At 36.8% G+C, this 15,951-nt stretch overlaps 1 protein-coding gene across 1 annotated transcript in view; it reads right to left on the minus strand.

Moving 5' to 3' along the window:
* The window catches only part of LOC116272630 (dmX-like protein 2), a 128,037-nt gene that overhangs the window by 46,591 nt on the left and 65,495 nt on the right, over positions 1–15,951 (minus strand). Inside the window, exons 15-17 of the mRNA XM_031661389.1 lie at positions 11,335–11,454; positions 6,966–7,193; positions 3,032–4,711 (exon numbers count right to left, since the gene is read on the minus strand). Of these exons, the coding sequence (XP_031517249.1) occupies positions 3,032–4,711; positions 6,966–7,193; positions 11,335–11,454 (2,028 nt within the window). The remainder of the gene's footprint in view (positions 1–3,031; positions 4,712–6,965; positions 7,194–11,334; positions 11,455–15,951) is intronic.

The raw sequence follows: 15,951 nt of genomic DNA on the forward strand, positions 1-15,951 counted from the left end.
GTGAAATCATTTGTTATATATTTAAACAGGTAATATTTTCTACCTTGGTTAAATTAACTGAAATATCGTACTACCAAAGATTTAAAATTTGAATCCCCTGGCTAGTTAGTGTTACATGGTTAGGCTGAATCTTCACCTTGATTCCACAAATTTATTTATACAAATGAATTCCACTTAGTCGAAGTATGAAGGTGTGGCAAGTGTAACCAAAACTATAGCCACTGCTGGATAAAAGCAAAGGAAAAATACTGACAGCACCTAGCCCAATAACTGACACTTCAGAAGTACTCAAACATTATACAATCAAACAGTATTTTCCAGAAAAAAAAAAAACAAAAACTTTTAAATGGCCAAAGATCAAGCCCTAGCTCTGTTTTTCATTACCTCTATCTATCCATCTATCTATCTATTTAGCTAGATAGATAGCTATTAGGTTGGTGCAAAAGTATTTGCAGTTTTGCCATTACTTTTGCACCAACCTAATATCTATCTATTTATTTATTTATAGACATAGGATCTCGCTATGTTGCCCAAGATGGTCTAAAAGTCCTGGTCTCAAGCAATCCTCCTACCTTAGCCTCCCAAAGTGCTGCCATTAAAGGTGTGAGCCACCATGCTCATTTGTCCACTTATTCATTCAACAAATCAAGCATCTATTACATGTGAGGAACTCTCTGGGTACTGGGAAATCAGCAGTGAATAAGCCAAAGTCCCTACTCTCTTGGGGATCATATTTTAGGAGGTAGAGACAAACAATAAACAAATAATATGTGGAAATTACTGCTACGAACAGAAATAAAGCAGGACTGAGAGATAGGGAATGCTAGAGTAAGAGAGTTCTATTTCATACAGTATGGCCAGGAAAGAACTCTCCAGTAAGATGACATGCCAACAGCAATTTGAGGAAGTAAAGGAATGAGCCATGCATGAATCTGGAAGAAGAGCATTCTAATAGAGCAGAAATGAGCACAGACTGTGTGGGACTTTTAGGCCACTTTAAGGCTCTTAACTTTTATTCTAAAGTGAGACAGGAAGGCACTGGTTTATGTTGAGCAAAGGAGAGATTTAATGTGATTTGATTTTAAAAGAATCACTGGTTCCTAGGCAAAGAACAGACGGAGGTAACAAGAATAAAGCAGTTAGGAGATGACAGGGACTTGGACCAGAGTAGTAACTGCAGAGGTAATGATAATTGATTGTTGGATTCTGGATATTAATAGAACTGATAGCATTTGCCAATGAACTGGATATGAGGTATAAGAGAAAGCAGAGTCAAGAATGACTGTACGTTGTTTCACCGAAACAAGTGGAAGAACTCATTTACTTAGAATCCATTTACTGAGACGTGTAACTCATTTAATCTCTGACCTTCGGTTTCCCACCTGTGAAATGGAGACATTCATTCCTGCCTTATTACCTCATCAATGTCCACTGTGTCCAGGATACACTATTTCTATATTGCTTTAGCCAATGATACACTTTTGTATTAGAAAGTGTAAACTGTTCTGTTTTACAAATTATGGCATGCCTAGTTTCTTAATGTCCCACAGTAAAAACTAATATATATTAAACACACAACACAAGCTTAAGGTTGTTCTGGGAAGAATCTCACTCAACTGCATACAACCTCATAATGGTTAAGATTTTTCTTTTCCAATTAATAGTGAGAAAATAAGTCATAGGCAAAACCCTAGAAGGTCTCTAGTTACTTTAACCTGCAGAGGAGAAAACTTTGCGGGATATACTATAGGGATGTAAATCTACATGAAGAGATATTTTCCAGCTGCCTTTCCCCCACAAATCTGGAAATTATGAAATAGTTAAAAGGGTACAGGCTTTGAGTCAATAATTTATCCACATATGAACCCCACTTCTACTCCTTAATGCCTATGTGATCTCAGGTGAGTCCCTTAATTTCTTAAGGATCAGTGTCTTCATCTATAAAGTTAAACATAATAATAGCTATCTGCTAGAAGATTGTGATAATTAAATATGATAAAGTAAAGAAAGTGCCTGAAACACAGCCATTTTTCACTCCTCCACAATATTTATTGAATTAATGAAATTTTGATCATTAATTTTCAGTTTCCTTTGCCAATGCTATCATTTACAATCTACAACATTACCCTGAACTATGTGCATAAAAGAGAATGGAATCTAGTTCCAGGAAGCAGCCAAAAATTTTCTAGTTACAGAATGAATTAGGCAAAATACGTATGACATTAACTGTAAGGAAACCTCTCTGAAGAGACTTTTTGGAGAAAATTAGGTAATTGTAAAAAGTTGTTTATGGCTAGAAATGGGAAGACCAACAAGTTGAGCCCATGAGGTCCTAATAAGCCTCATGATTCCACAGTAACATTAACAAATGGGCTGTTATTATCAAAGGAAAAATCACAGGGATCAATCTGATTTTAAAAAACGAGAGACTTGGCCAGTCCATGGTGACTCATGCCTATAGTCCCAGCACTGCGGGAGGCCAAGGCAGGAGGACTGCTTGAGCTCAGGAGTTCGAGACTAGCCTGGGCAACGTAAGGAGACCCAGTCCCTACAAAAAAAAAAGAAATTAGCTTGGCCCCATGGTGGTGCACACCTGTGGTCCCAGCTATTTAGGAGACTGAGGTGGGAAGATTACTTGAGCCTGAGAGGTTAAGGCTACAGTGACCTGTGACTGTGCCACTCAACTCCAGCCTGGGCAACAGAGCAAGACCCTGTCTCAAAAAAACAGACAAACAAAAACCCCACCCAAACACACACAAAAAACAAGAGATTATAAATCAAAAATGACACAAAGGTTTCAGTGTAAAAACTCATGAGAGAATGCACATGGATCTCACAAATCTGTGTATTCATATGCCTGCCTCAACTGTCTTTTCTGAGCATATTATATAATAGTAATTGCCTATTAAGGAGGTCTTTTCCATGCAAAGTTTGAAAGTTGAGACTACAATTCAATAAATGAGTCAGTATACAGATAATACAAATATTTCTATTAGGTACAACTTTATCCATTTTTAGTGAGAATATTTACCTGAGCAACTCTTATCTCTGCTTTCATCAAGCTCAGTACTGGTAGTAGCCACTGTATCAGCCAAAGCTACAAGGAACATCTGCTCCAAACGGGTAAGGCCTGGTAGACTTGAGTGCATAAGATGACTTGAAAGTACCCTTGCATGTTCTTGGCCAAAGTAAGCTGGTCCATATTGAGAAAGATTTATTACTTTTGATTTGTTTTCTCTCTTTTCGGGCTCTAAATCAATATCATCCGTTGTTATATCCTGGATTTGAAACAGCTCTGAATACTGATCCTCTGGTTGACTTACTGTCTGATCTTCATAGCTCTGTGGTATCTTTGTACTTTCTTCTGAAATTCTGTAGGATATATCTTGATCTGCAGCAAGTAATGCATATAGTGGGAGTGGAGGGATAGAATCTATCTCAGTATAATCTCGAGTACCATCTTTTCCTACGGTGACTGTTTCCTTCGCTGTACTGCCGCTTACACTAATAGTTCGAGAAAGATGTCGCTTAGTTCCTTCTCCAGCATCAGCATCTCTAACTATTGCTACTTCACCTGCAATACATTTTACTAAATGAGAGAGAATGGCTTTAGCCCTTCGCACTTTCCCTAAATCCATCAATTCTAACAGCTGAGTTGGATGATACTGTGGAAGAGTAGGGGAAAGTACATGTGCAGCCTCAAATAAGCCACCATCTTGAATTACAGTTGGTGAACAAAAAACATCATCAGAAACAGCTGTTCCTTCAACAATACTTTTTCTTGCCAGCATATTAGATTTAAAGGTCAAATGATCTTGCATTGCTGCCTCTTCTGCATTAGGACTATCAGCTTCAGTGTCTCCAAATTTGACAGCATGCTTCCACTGTGCATATACATGCATTTCACAATCCATTCCTACCACCAATATCCCATCTCTTACCCAAGAGAGAGAAACAGGCAGTGAAGGAGTACCATCAACGGAAGATACCAAGTCTATAGATCTAAGAAGAACCCATCTTGACCTAACCCCTTGCTTGATACTACCACCTAGTGGTAAAGTAATGACAGCTACTCCATCCTTACTGTTGGTTTGCTCAGTCACAATTCCTGAAAGCCTCCCATACATGAAGATATTAGCACCGACCCCCACTGTAAGAATGTGGGAGCCATCTTCTTTTGATACCCAGTCCAAATGTACTAAATGTTTGATATTCGGAATAAGATATCTATCCTTGCTCAAGAGTGCATCTGACTTGCTATATACAAACAGATTACTGTCAACGCTGACCCTTGAATCAAGTACACTCCCAACCTTAACCAAATCATCAAGATGAATTGTTTGTTCTAAAACCCACTCTGATCCTCCTGTAGATTCACATTCAAATATACAAACATGCATGGAAAATTCTTTAGAAATAAAACCATTATGGTGGATAGGTTGCTTATAAGCCACTGCAAGGCGACCTGTGTATGAACAGCTAACAGCAACTGGTCTTCCCACGATGCTCACTGTACTGCTATTATCTTCTCCTTCATCATTCATCAAAGGCCATCTCTTCCAATGATAAATTTCTTTCTCATCACTTTTATTACAGTCTGGGTTGGTTTCCATACAACATTTCCAGAAGCGTACTTTATTGTCAGAACAAGTTGTAACCACTAAATAAGGTGCAAGGCATACTGGATAAATTGAAGAAGAACTCAGATGGCCTTAAAAAAGAAAAAGCAAAGTTAGTTATAATAATAATAAAGCCACAAAATAATATGGTAATAATCAAATTCTGGAATGTGATCAAGTCAAAGTCACTATGAGCTTCTTCAGAATAACTCTGTAGTCTTCCTCTTAACTAGTATCCCACTAAATGTACACTGGCCAACGTATCTATAAAGGTCTTGAAGAGCCCATCAGTGAAATCAAGGTATGCAATAATAATCACTTAATTTGTTTTTAGGTAATTAAGTTTAAATGAGGCAACCATTTAATTAAAATAAAACTCAAAAGCACTGAAATAAGTCAACCCTTAATGTGTTTCTATTATTTACATTTACCTTCACAACATGCCTCCCTAGACTTTCATACTATGTATTTAATCATTTTCATTATGAATACTTAACTGAGCTTTACAATTTGCCTTTCAAATGCCCCTAACCCTCCCTCAAATAATCCAGATCCCAGGTGGTAAATTTTGTTTCAGACAGCAGAACAGACCAATAGATCTTACCCATTCTACCAAGTTTAATTCATCCTCTCTTAGCACTGAACCAGAACCCTCTTATCTATTCCTGACTGCCAAAGACTAACAAGGTACATCTGTTGTCAACTGTAAGACAAGGGGATATAGAGATTAAGATCTGAGGTCAGAAGATCTGGATTTGAGTTTCAATCCATCAATAATTTCATTAACAGTGGGAAAGCTACTTAATTAATCATCTGAGCCTGTTCCATCTAAACAACTGGGATCAGTTACTGTTTCCCCTAGAATATTATTGTCAAATAAGACATTTTATAAGGCCTCTGTAAAATATAATTTATTATCATGAACGCCAATAAACTTGAGTATAACCCAAACCTTTCAAATATTTTGAAAGATTAACAAACTGGCCTAGATCTGCACCAGCCACAAAAGCCCAGAATACACTCTTCTCAATATGATCTTTCCAACTGTAAATGCAAACCTGTCTTAGGGATGAATGAGAAAACACCCTTACTGAGTATCATCCACCAGTAATATTAACAGCCCTGAACCTCCAGTTTTGGTTTCCAAAAAACACTATTCTAGAAACTCCCCAATTAAAATTCTACAAGTAGCAGATCACTTTAAATACAGTTGCCAGTCTTGCCCTCCAAATATCTTATCTATCTTGCTAAAGTCGGTATCATTCCAGACCAGCCAAACTATAATCTTTTATCCTACATTTTTCCTCAGAGTATCTGCCAACCCTTGTTCAAACATTCTTAATAAAAGTGAGATATGATTACCACAATGTGAACGAAAAGTCTTAATTTAAAAAAAAAAAAAAAAAAAGCCTCAGTGGTTTACAAATGAATTTGTTCTTTAAAATTTTTACTATCATGATATTCCAAAGTATAGGCAAGACATCTCACATTAAAATATTTACACTATTTTGGCCGGGCGTGGTGGCTCACGCCTGTAATCCCAGCACTTTGGGAGGCTGAGGCGGGTGGATCACGAGGTCAGGAGATCGAGACCATCCTGGCTAACATGGTGAAACCCCGTCTCTACTAAAAATACAAAAAAATTAGCCGGGCACGGTGGCACGCTTCTGCAGTCCCAGTTATTTGGGAGGCTGAGGCAGGAGAATGGGTGTGAACCCAGGAGGGGAGCTTGCAGTGAGCCAAGATAGCACCACTGCACTCCAGCCTAGGCAACAGAGCAAGACTCCATCTCAAAAAAAAACACACAAAATAGTAAAAATTTACACTATTTTCTGTCAAGCTGATTACATTTATCACAGGAAATTTGTGTGTGTGTGTGTATGTGTGTGTATAGTCTCGCTCTGTTGCCCACCCAGGCTGGAGTGCAACGTCGGCTCACTGCAACCTCCGCCTCTCAAGTTCAAGCGATTCTCCTGCCTCAGCTTCCCAAGTAGCTGGGATTACAGGTGCATGCCACCATGCCCAACTAATTTTTGTATTCTTAGTAGAGACAAGGTTTCACCATGTTAGCCAGGGTAGTCTCGAACTACTGACCTCAAGTGATCCACCCACCTCAGCCTCCCAAGGTGCTGGGATTACAGAAGTGAGCCACTGCACCCAGTCAGCAAATTATTTCTAATAAAGACGTGTTTCTAAACATCTAGACATATCATTAAAAGAAAATAAATATTTATTTTAATGTCAACATAGCACATATTTCAGAAGAGTTCATGTATTTTATCTACTAAAGAGTTTATACATTTTATCACTATGAGCTACCACTGTGCAGTCTTAAAATGACCTTACCTGCTGAAGGAGTTGCTCTTATTACTTCAACTGATTCTGGGAGATCAAGGGGTTGGCTATACACCAGTCTAGAACTCAGAATAAGTTTACTGGCAGTTTGAAGATTGGCAATTGATGAAGAATGTGGCATGGGGCTCACACTAGGAGAGGTTTCTGGAGAAGAATCCACATTCTTCTGTCCAGGGACTGAAAGTAGACTCTCAGAGGAAGCACCTTCTGAAGCTTTAGCTTTAAAAATAAATTATAATATTACAAAATGTATGTATATCATTACTATAAATATGAGCTAGAATATTACTTCGTTATTATTTAAGAAACATAGCTTCTTAAAAGTATTTTGGAGGTGAGGATACAGAGAAAAGAGAACTCTTTAAAATAGAATGACCATATGACTCAGCAATCTCACTACTAGGTGTTTATCCAAAGGAAAGGAAATCAGTGTATCAAATGGATAACTGCACCCCTACATTTATTGTAGCACTATACACAACAGCCAAGACATAAAATCAACCCAAGTATCCATCAGTGAATACACGGATAAAGAAAATGTGGTATATACACAATGGAATACTATTCAGCTATAAACAAGAATGAAATCCTGTCACTTGCAGCAACACAGTTGGAAACCAAAGGTCACTATGTTAAGTGAAACAAGCCAGGCACAGAAATACAAATATCACCTGTTCTTTCCCTCACATATGAGAGCTAAGAAAGTGGATCTCACGGAGGTAGATAATAGAATAACAGACACCAGAGAATGGGAAGGGTTGTGGGGTGGGTGAAGAGAGAATGGGAAGGGTTGTGAGGTGGGTGAAGAGACTGTTTAATAGGTACAAACAAAAAGTTAGACAGAAGAAATAAGTTCTATTGTTTGATAGCACAGTAGAATGACTACAGTTAACAACAATACATATTTCAAAAGAGCTAGAAGATCTGAAATGTTCCCAACCTGAAGAAACAATAAACTTCAAAGTAATGAATATCCTAAATACCCTGATATGATCATTACATATTCTATCCATGTATAAAAACATCACATGTACCCCATAAGTATGTATAATTATTATGCATCAATAAAATTTTTTTTAAAAATTACTTTGGAGACAAGGTCAATTTTCAAACTTTTGCTTAGTTACTCTGATAAGCTTTTTTTTTTTTTTTGTTTTTTTTTTTTTTTACAATTTTACTCTTTCTTAGCATCAGTTCTATCATGGGAGACTGATAGGGAAGAATCACAACATGTAAAAGCTACAAGAAACCCCTTACACAGTCCAGTGCTTACAACCTTTAAAACACATTAAAAGCTTGAGGAATTTGTTAACATGCAAATTCCCAGGCCTAACCACAGAGACACTGATTTAGATGATATGGGGTAGATCTCAGTAAAGCAGCCCAGGTGTTTTTGAAACAGATGGATCATGAACCAAACTTTAAGAAATAGCAATGTACTGCCTCACTTTTAGATTAAGAAATTTAAACTTAGAGAGTTTAGTGATTTTCCTGAGGCCATATAATTAGCTAGGGGCAAAGAAGACGTTACACTAGCAGCCTCCTATCAAGTACTCAAATCAGAGAATGATTTCAAGAATAAACACAAAAAGTAAAAGTTGTAAGAAAATTTAAGACAATATTAGTTGACTGCCTTTGTAAGCCATATTGACTTGATCTTCCAAAGAACTTCCAGTGAGTATAAATCTCTAAGATTCAGTTATCTGTTCTTCTGTGACATATAAGAGATACTCTATATTATATTATATTTATTTATTTATTTATCTGTCTCTCTCCATTGGACCACAAATTCACTAAAGGCAGGGATATGTTATTGCCTTGTACATCTCAAGGAGCACCAGAATATCTAATAAATAATAATCAATCCTCTTTTGTTTCTGTTAAACATGTCAATCTATCTATACTGGTAGGCCAATAAGTAAGAAATGTGAAAAAAAATTTTTTGTAAAATGAAATGAGACTACAAACTTGAATCCATAGTCAGAATACAGGAGTCCCACTCCTGGCTCTATCACTAATGAGATGTGTTTCCTTAGGCCAGGCACTTCACCATCTCTGGCTACTTTTTCACCAGCAAAATAAGGTTAAAACTACATCATTTCTCTTCCTGTAAAGCATGCTATTTTCTAACATATATCTCATGCTAAGAAAGAAAATAAGAGCAGAAAAAAAAAAGCAAAGACTTTAGAGTCACCAAGGCCTGATTTTGAAACTTGGTTCTGTGACAAACTACATAATGGGTCTTGCTCAAGTTACTTACCCTTACTCCATTAATAAACTGGGTATAATGTCTATCTCACATATATAAAGCACCAATCTCAGTACCTGGCACGCAGAAGGTACTCAACATGTTCCCTTCTCTAACAAAATTTAAACCAATCATTTATCCTCTAACAGGATATTCACTACTGTGGTAAATTTAAGCATTAAATGTGAATGGCAGGATACACTGTTAAATCTGCAGCAAAGATTAGAACAAAAAGATGGATGCTTTCTATCACAGCTAAGAAGAGTAAATTATTTGCCTCTACTGTAATCTCATTGTCTGTGACCTACTGCTGTCACAAACAGTGTAGGCAAGCAACTCAACTCTAACCCTGGCTTTAGTGAGACACACACCTCATAAACAGTGGGGACAAACAAAATCACACAGTTCCTGTCCTCCCACAAGGATCTGTTACTACCTCTGTAAATCTCTTCAGAGTCACTCCTATCTCTGTGCCAAATTCTAGAAATTACTATATTCTCTGCTGGGTGAATCTCTTCCTGATGAACTGGTTTTAGATCCCTTCTCTTGCATTTCTGTCAAACAACATATAATGCAAAAAATTAACTCCAAAGGCTTTGAAAGAATTTTTAAATACCTGGTGCCTCAAGAAGATTAGGCTCAACTAGGTGAAGGTAAAGGTTCTGTCAAATACTTTGGCTTTTCTAATGCCAATTCATGGCCCAGTTAGAACTGCTACCTACAAAGTTATGTGATAATGTATAATACATGTGAACAAAAAAGTACAAATTATTCTTTCACTGTATTAAATGTTGTATAAGAAGTTGTATAAAATCAACTAATATAATTACAAGAAATAATAAACTATTACAACTCAAATATTTTGAGTTAACAGTTTAAAGCAGATTCAATGTGATATGGCTATCCATGTAGTTCTTCATTTTAACAATTATCTCTCAAAAAGTAAAAGTTTGTTTTTTAAAAAAACTATGATCAATTTCTTTGCTTCATACTACAGATTTCCCAATTTGTTTAGAGATTAATCTAAATGTGTACAGCAAAAGAATGGCTGAAGTAATTTTTTAATCACAATTGCATTTCTTTTTTTTTTTTTTCTTTTCTTTTTTTGAGACAGGGTCTCACTTTGTCACCTAGGCTGGAGTGCAGTGGTGCAGTCTCGGCTTATTGCAGCCTCTGCCTCAAGGGCTCAAGCAATCCTCTCATCTCAGCCTCCCAAGTATAGGCACACGCCACTATATATGACTAATTCTTTATTTTTTTGTAGAGATGAAGTCTCACTATATTGCCCAGGCTGATCTTGAATTCCTAGGCTCAAGCGATCATCCTGCCTTAGCCTCCCAAAGTGCTGGGATTATAGGCATGAGCCATCATGCCCAACCTGTATTTCTTAATGTTCTACAAAAACAGTTCTGCTCATAAGCCTCAGGCACTCAATTATATTTTATCAAACAGCAATTCTGCTTTTTTTTTTTTTTTTTTTTTTTGAGACGGAATCTTGCTCTGTCGCTCAGGCTGAAGTGCAGTGGCACAATCTCAGCTCACTGCAACCTCCACCTTCCAGGTTCACGCCATCCTCCTGCTTCAGTCTCCTGAGCAGCTGGGACTACAGGTGCCCGCCATCACGCCTGGCTAATTTTTTGTATTTTTAGTAGAGATGGGGTTTCACCATGTTAGCCAGGATGGTCTTGATCTGCCTGCCTCGGCCTCCCAAAGTGCTGGGATTACAGGCATGAGCCACCACGCCTGGCCAATTCTGCTTCTTTTAATGATGATAAAGCTGATGATGTACAGTGTATTGCATGGGAATGTGTATTAACAAAAAAGTACAATATTAGTTCTATGGACATCTAGAACAGTCATAATGTGCACTCAATAAATATTCACTGAAAAAAATAAATCAAGCTTTTATTTTTTTTTTCAATATGTCTAATGTGCCCATAGGCTAGTTTTTAGGATTAACCAGTTTCATTAATGATTTATGACCTTGTAATTAAAAGTTTAGAAGAGACATAATTCAGCAACTCAATTTACAGTTTACTGGAACTTCATTTTACAGAATTAACCAAATGAATTTATTATGTATCATCTCTGTATGAAACTATAATTACTTACCTAAACATGCCTGTACAGATTTAAGATGAAGGTGCCACATATGCAGAATAGAGTTATTATTGCTGTCCTTCTCAATTACTACTAGAAAGAACTTTTCTGAAAATGGTGGTGGGCGGTATCCTATTATTCAAAGGAAAAGGATATTTAAATTAGTATGTTTTTATAGGGTTAAAAAAACACTTTTAAAAAGCTACCACCACCTCTTGATATGCATGGAAGTTGGGAAGAAAAGGCAAGAAAGACCTTTAGGAGGAGTTTTATATAATTTTTGTGCCAAAAGTTAGATAGCTATCAAGGACTAATGAAGTTACGTCAAAAGTACACAAAAGCTAATATGAAAGGATACCTACTGGTCAAAGAGGGGACACTTTGAGCATCAAAGAATAAAACTGAATACAATTTGTTAAAATATATTTATCCTATTACAAACTAGGAGTTTACACAAATACCAAAAGAGGCTACATAAAAAAGAAAGGAAAGGAAAGGAAAGCAGCAGAAGAAGAATGGAAGGAGGAGAGAAGGGAAGTAAGCGGGGTGCTGAGCATACAAAAGCTCAAGCCGGCCTCACAGGATGCCCCTGGAGTAACTGGGCCACTTACTCCTTATTTGGAGAACTGGCAATTAAAAGGAAATAATAAAATATTCAACCTGCTTTCTTGTATGAAAACAGCATTTAAAAAAACTTAAGTTGTGGGAGAAGGAGTAGTGGTAGGGTAAAGAAGAAATTTTGTAGAAATTTCACGCATTTTTTAAAGAAAAGACATTACTTGTATGTATAATTTTCCCTGTTGACAATTATAGTCTTCATAACTGAAAATGAGATCTATGCAGGATAATAAAAGCTTTCCTTAATAATGAAAACTCATAATGACAACTTATTGGCAATGAGCGCTGCTAGAGTTAAAATTGTGGCCTCTAACCATTTCCATTAAAAGAAACAGTTTGGCACTGCATGTTCTCACTCATAAGTGGGAGCTGAACAATGAGAACACATGGACACAGGGAGGGGAACATAACATATCGGGGCCTGTTGAGGAGTAGGGAGCTAGGGAGGGGAGAGCATTTGGAGAAACACCTAATGTAGATGATGGGTTGACGGGTGCAGCAAACTACCACGGCACGTGTATACCTATGTAACAAACCTGCATGTTCTGCACATGTATCCCAGAACTTAAAGTATAATAATAATTTTTTAAAAAGGAACAGTTTGGAAGGATGATTCCATTCTTGCAAAGGACAGCTACAAGATAAACCCAGGAAAATCTTGTGCCTGAAAGAAAGTAAACTATTACAATAATGAGGTTATGTCAAAAGGACTCAGGACCTACTTCAAATGGTACTTACTAGCCTAATATAGGACTATGTAGGCATTTAAAAAATGATTGCAACTGATTGAAATATCCTACATAGATAAAAATCCATTGAGTTATTTGAGTACTTCTCGTATGTATATTATTGTTCATTAAAGAGTTTTCTTAAAATGAGTTCATATTGATACCTAAAAGACAAAGAAATCCAAACAACAACAACAACAACAAATTCAACAGTAGTAGCTGGAGATAACCAGCGCACAGACTCCTCATTCTGAAACTGTCAATTAAATGGAAAGAATTAAGCACTTAAACCCTTTCCAAAAAGAACTGTTTTTCAAAGTAATCCACTGGCCCCAGTAGATAAAGAAATGCTTCTATTTACAGACGTTTCCCAACTAATAAATAAATGAGAACTGATAAAATTGGAAAATCATAATTTTTCAATCCTTAATGAACTAGTGTAAGATCAATAATATTCAATGGAAGAAGCCATGAGATAAAGACTGCTGTCAAACTATAATGACACCACCAATTGAATCTTCTGACTCTTAATATGACTAAAAGTGAGATATCTGAATATTATTTTTTTTCTGGTATGATACATATGAAGTACTGCATCACCTAGAATGTTGAACCCAGATCTAATCAAGTCTACAGAGCTAACTTGCACTTTACAGGAAATACAGTAGACAAGAAAAAGTTTAAACAACATCACAAGTAAGTAGTCAGAGAAACTCCTTTAAAAAAAAAACAACCTTGCCCTAGAACTAAAGGAGATAGAGACACAAAAAAACCTTTCAAAAAATCAATGAATCCAGGAACCGGTTTTTTGAAAAGATTAACAAAATAGATAGACCGCTAGCCAAACTAATAAAGAAAAAAAAAGAGAAGAATAAAACAGACACAATGAAAAATGATAAAGGGGATATCACCACTGATCCCACAGAAATACAAACTACCATCAGAGAATACTATAAACACCTCTATGCAAATAAACGAGAAAATCTAGAAGAAATGGATAAATTCCTAGACATATAAACCCTCCCAAGACTAAATCAGGAAGAATTGAAATCCCCAAATAGACCAATAACAAGTTCTGTAATTGAGGCAGTAATTAATAGCCTATCAACCAAGAAAAGCCCAGGACCAGACAGATTCACAGCCGAATTCTACCAGAGGTACAAAGATGAGCTGGTACCATTCCTTCTGAAACTATTCCAATCAATAGAAAAAGAGGGACTCCTCCCTAACTCATTTTATATGGCCAGCATCATCCTGATACCAAAACCTGGCAGAGACACAACAAAAAAAGAAAATTTCAGGCCAATATCCCTGATGAACATGGATGCAAAAATCCTCAATGAAATACTGGCAAACCAAATCCAGCAACACATCAAAAAGCTTATCCACCACGATCAAGTTGGCTTCATCCCTGGGATGCAAGGCTGGTTCAACATACGCAAATCAATAAATGTACTCCATCATGTAAACAGAACCAATGACAAAAACCACATGATTATCTCAACAAATACAGAAATGGCCTCTGATAAAACTCAACAGCCCCTCATGCTAAAACCTCTCAATAAACTAGGTATTAATGAAACTTATCTCAAAATAATAAGAGCTATTTATGACAAACCCACAGCCAATATCATACTGAATAGGCAAAAGTTGGAAGTATTCCCTTTGAAAACCAGCACAAGACCAGGATGCCCTATCTCACCACTCCTATTCAATATGGTATTGAAAGTTCTGGCCAGGGCAATCAGGCAAGAGAAAGCAATAAAGGGTATTCAAATAGGAAGAGAAGAAGTCAAATTGTCTCTGTTTGCAGATGACATGATTGTATATTTACAAAACCCAATCGTCTCAGCCCAAAATCTCCTTAAGCTGATAAGCACCTTCAGCAGTCTCAGGATACAAAATCAATGTGCAACAATCACAAGCATTCCTATACACCAATAACAGACAAACAGAGAGCCAAATCATGAGTGAACTCCCATTCACAATTGCTATAATGAGAATAAAATACCTAGGAATCCAACTTACAAGGGATGTGAGGGACCTCTTCAAGGAGAACTACAAACCACTGCTCAAGGAAATGAGAGGACATAAACAAATGGAAAAACATTCTATGCTCATGGATAAGAAAAATCAATATCGTGAAAAAGTAATTTATAGATTCAATGCTATCCCCATCAAGTTACCATTGACTTTCCTCACAGAATTAGAAAAAAAACTCTTTAAATTTCATATGGAACCAAAAAAAGAGCTCACATAGCCAAGACAATCCTAAGCAAAAAGAACAAAGCTGGAGGCATTATACTACCTGACTTCGAACTATACTGCAAGGCTACAGTAACCAAAACAGCATGCTACTGGTACCAAAACAGATATATAGACCAATGGAACAGAATAGAGGCCTCAGAAATAACACCACACATCTACCACCATCTGATCTTTTACAAACCTGACAAAAACAAGAAATGGGGAAAGGAGTCCCTATTTAATAAATGGTGTTGGGAAAACTGACTTGCCATATGCAGAAAACTGAAACTGGACTCCTTCCTTACACCTTATACAAAAATTAACTCAAGATGGATTGAAGACTTAAAACATCAGACCTAAAACCATAAAAACCCTAGAAGAAAACCTAGGCAATACCATTTAGGACATAGGCATGGACAAAGACTTCATGACTACAACACCAAAAGCAATGGCAACAAAAACTAAAGAGCTTCTGCACAGCAAAAGAAACTATCATCAGAGTAAACAGGCAACCTACAGAATGGGAGAAAATTTTTGCAATCTATCCACCTGACAAAGGGCTAATATCCAGAATCTATAAAGAACTTAAACAAATTTACAAGAAAAAAACAACCCCATCAAAAAGTGGGCAAAGGATATGAACAGACACTTCTCAAAAGAAGACATTTATGCGGCCAACAAACATATGAAAAAATGCTCATAACCACTGGTCATTAAAGAAATGCAAATCAAAACCACAATGAGATACCATCTCACGTCAGTTAGGATGGCAATCACTAAATAGTCAGGAAACAACAGATGCTGGAGAGGATGTGGAGAAATAGGAATGCTTTTACATTGTTGGTGGGAGTATAAATTAGTTCAACCATTGTGGAAAACAGTGTGGCAATCCCTCAAGGATCTAGAACCAGAAATACCATTTGACCCAGCCATCCCATTAGTGGGTATATACCCAAAGGATTATAAATCATTCTACTATAAAGACACATGCACATGTATGTTTATTGCGGCACTGTTCACAATAGCAAAGACTTGG

Source organism: Papio anubis, unplaced genomic scaffold (assembly GCF_008728515.1).
Source record: "Papio anubis isolate 15944 unplaced genomic scaffold, Panubis1.0 scaffold143, whole genome shotgun sequence".
Taxonomy (NCBI): domain Eukaryota; kingdom Metazoa; phylum Chordata; class Mammalia; order Primates; family Cercopithecidae; genus Papio; species Papio anubis.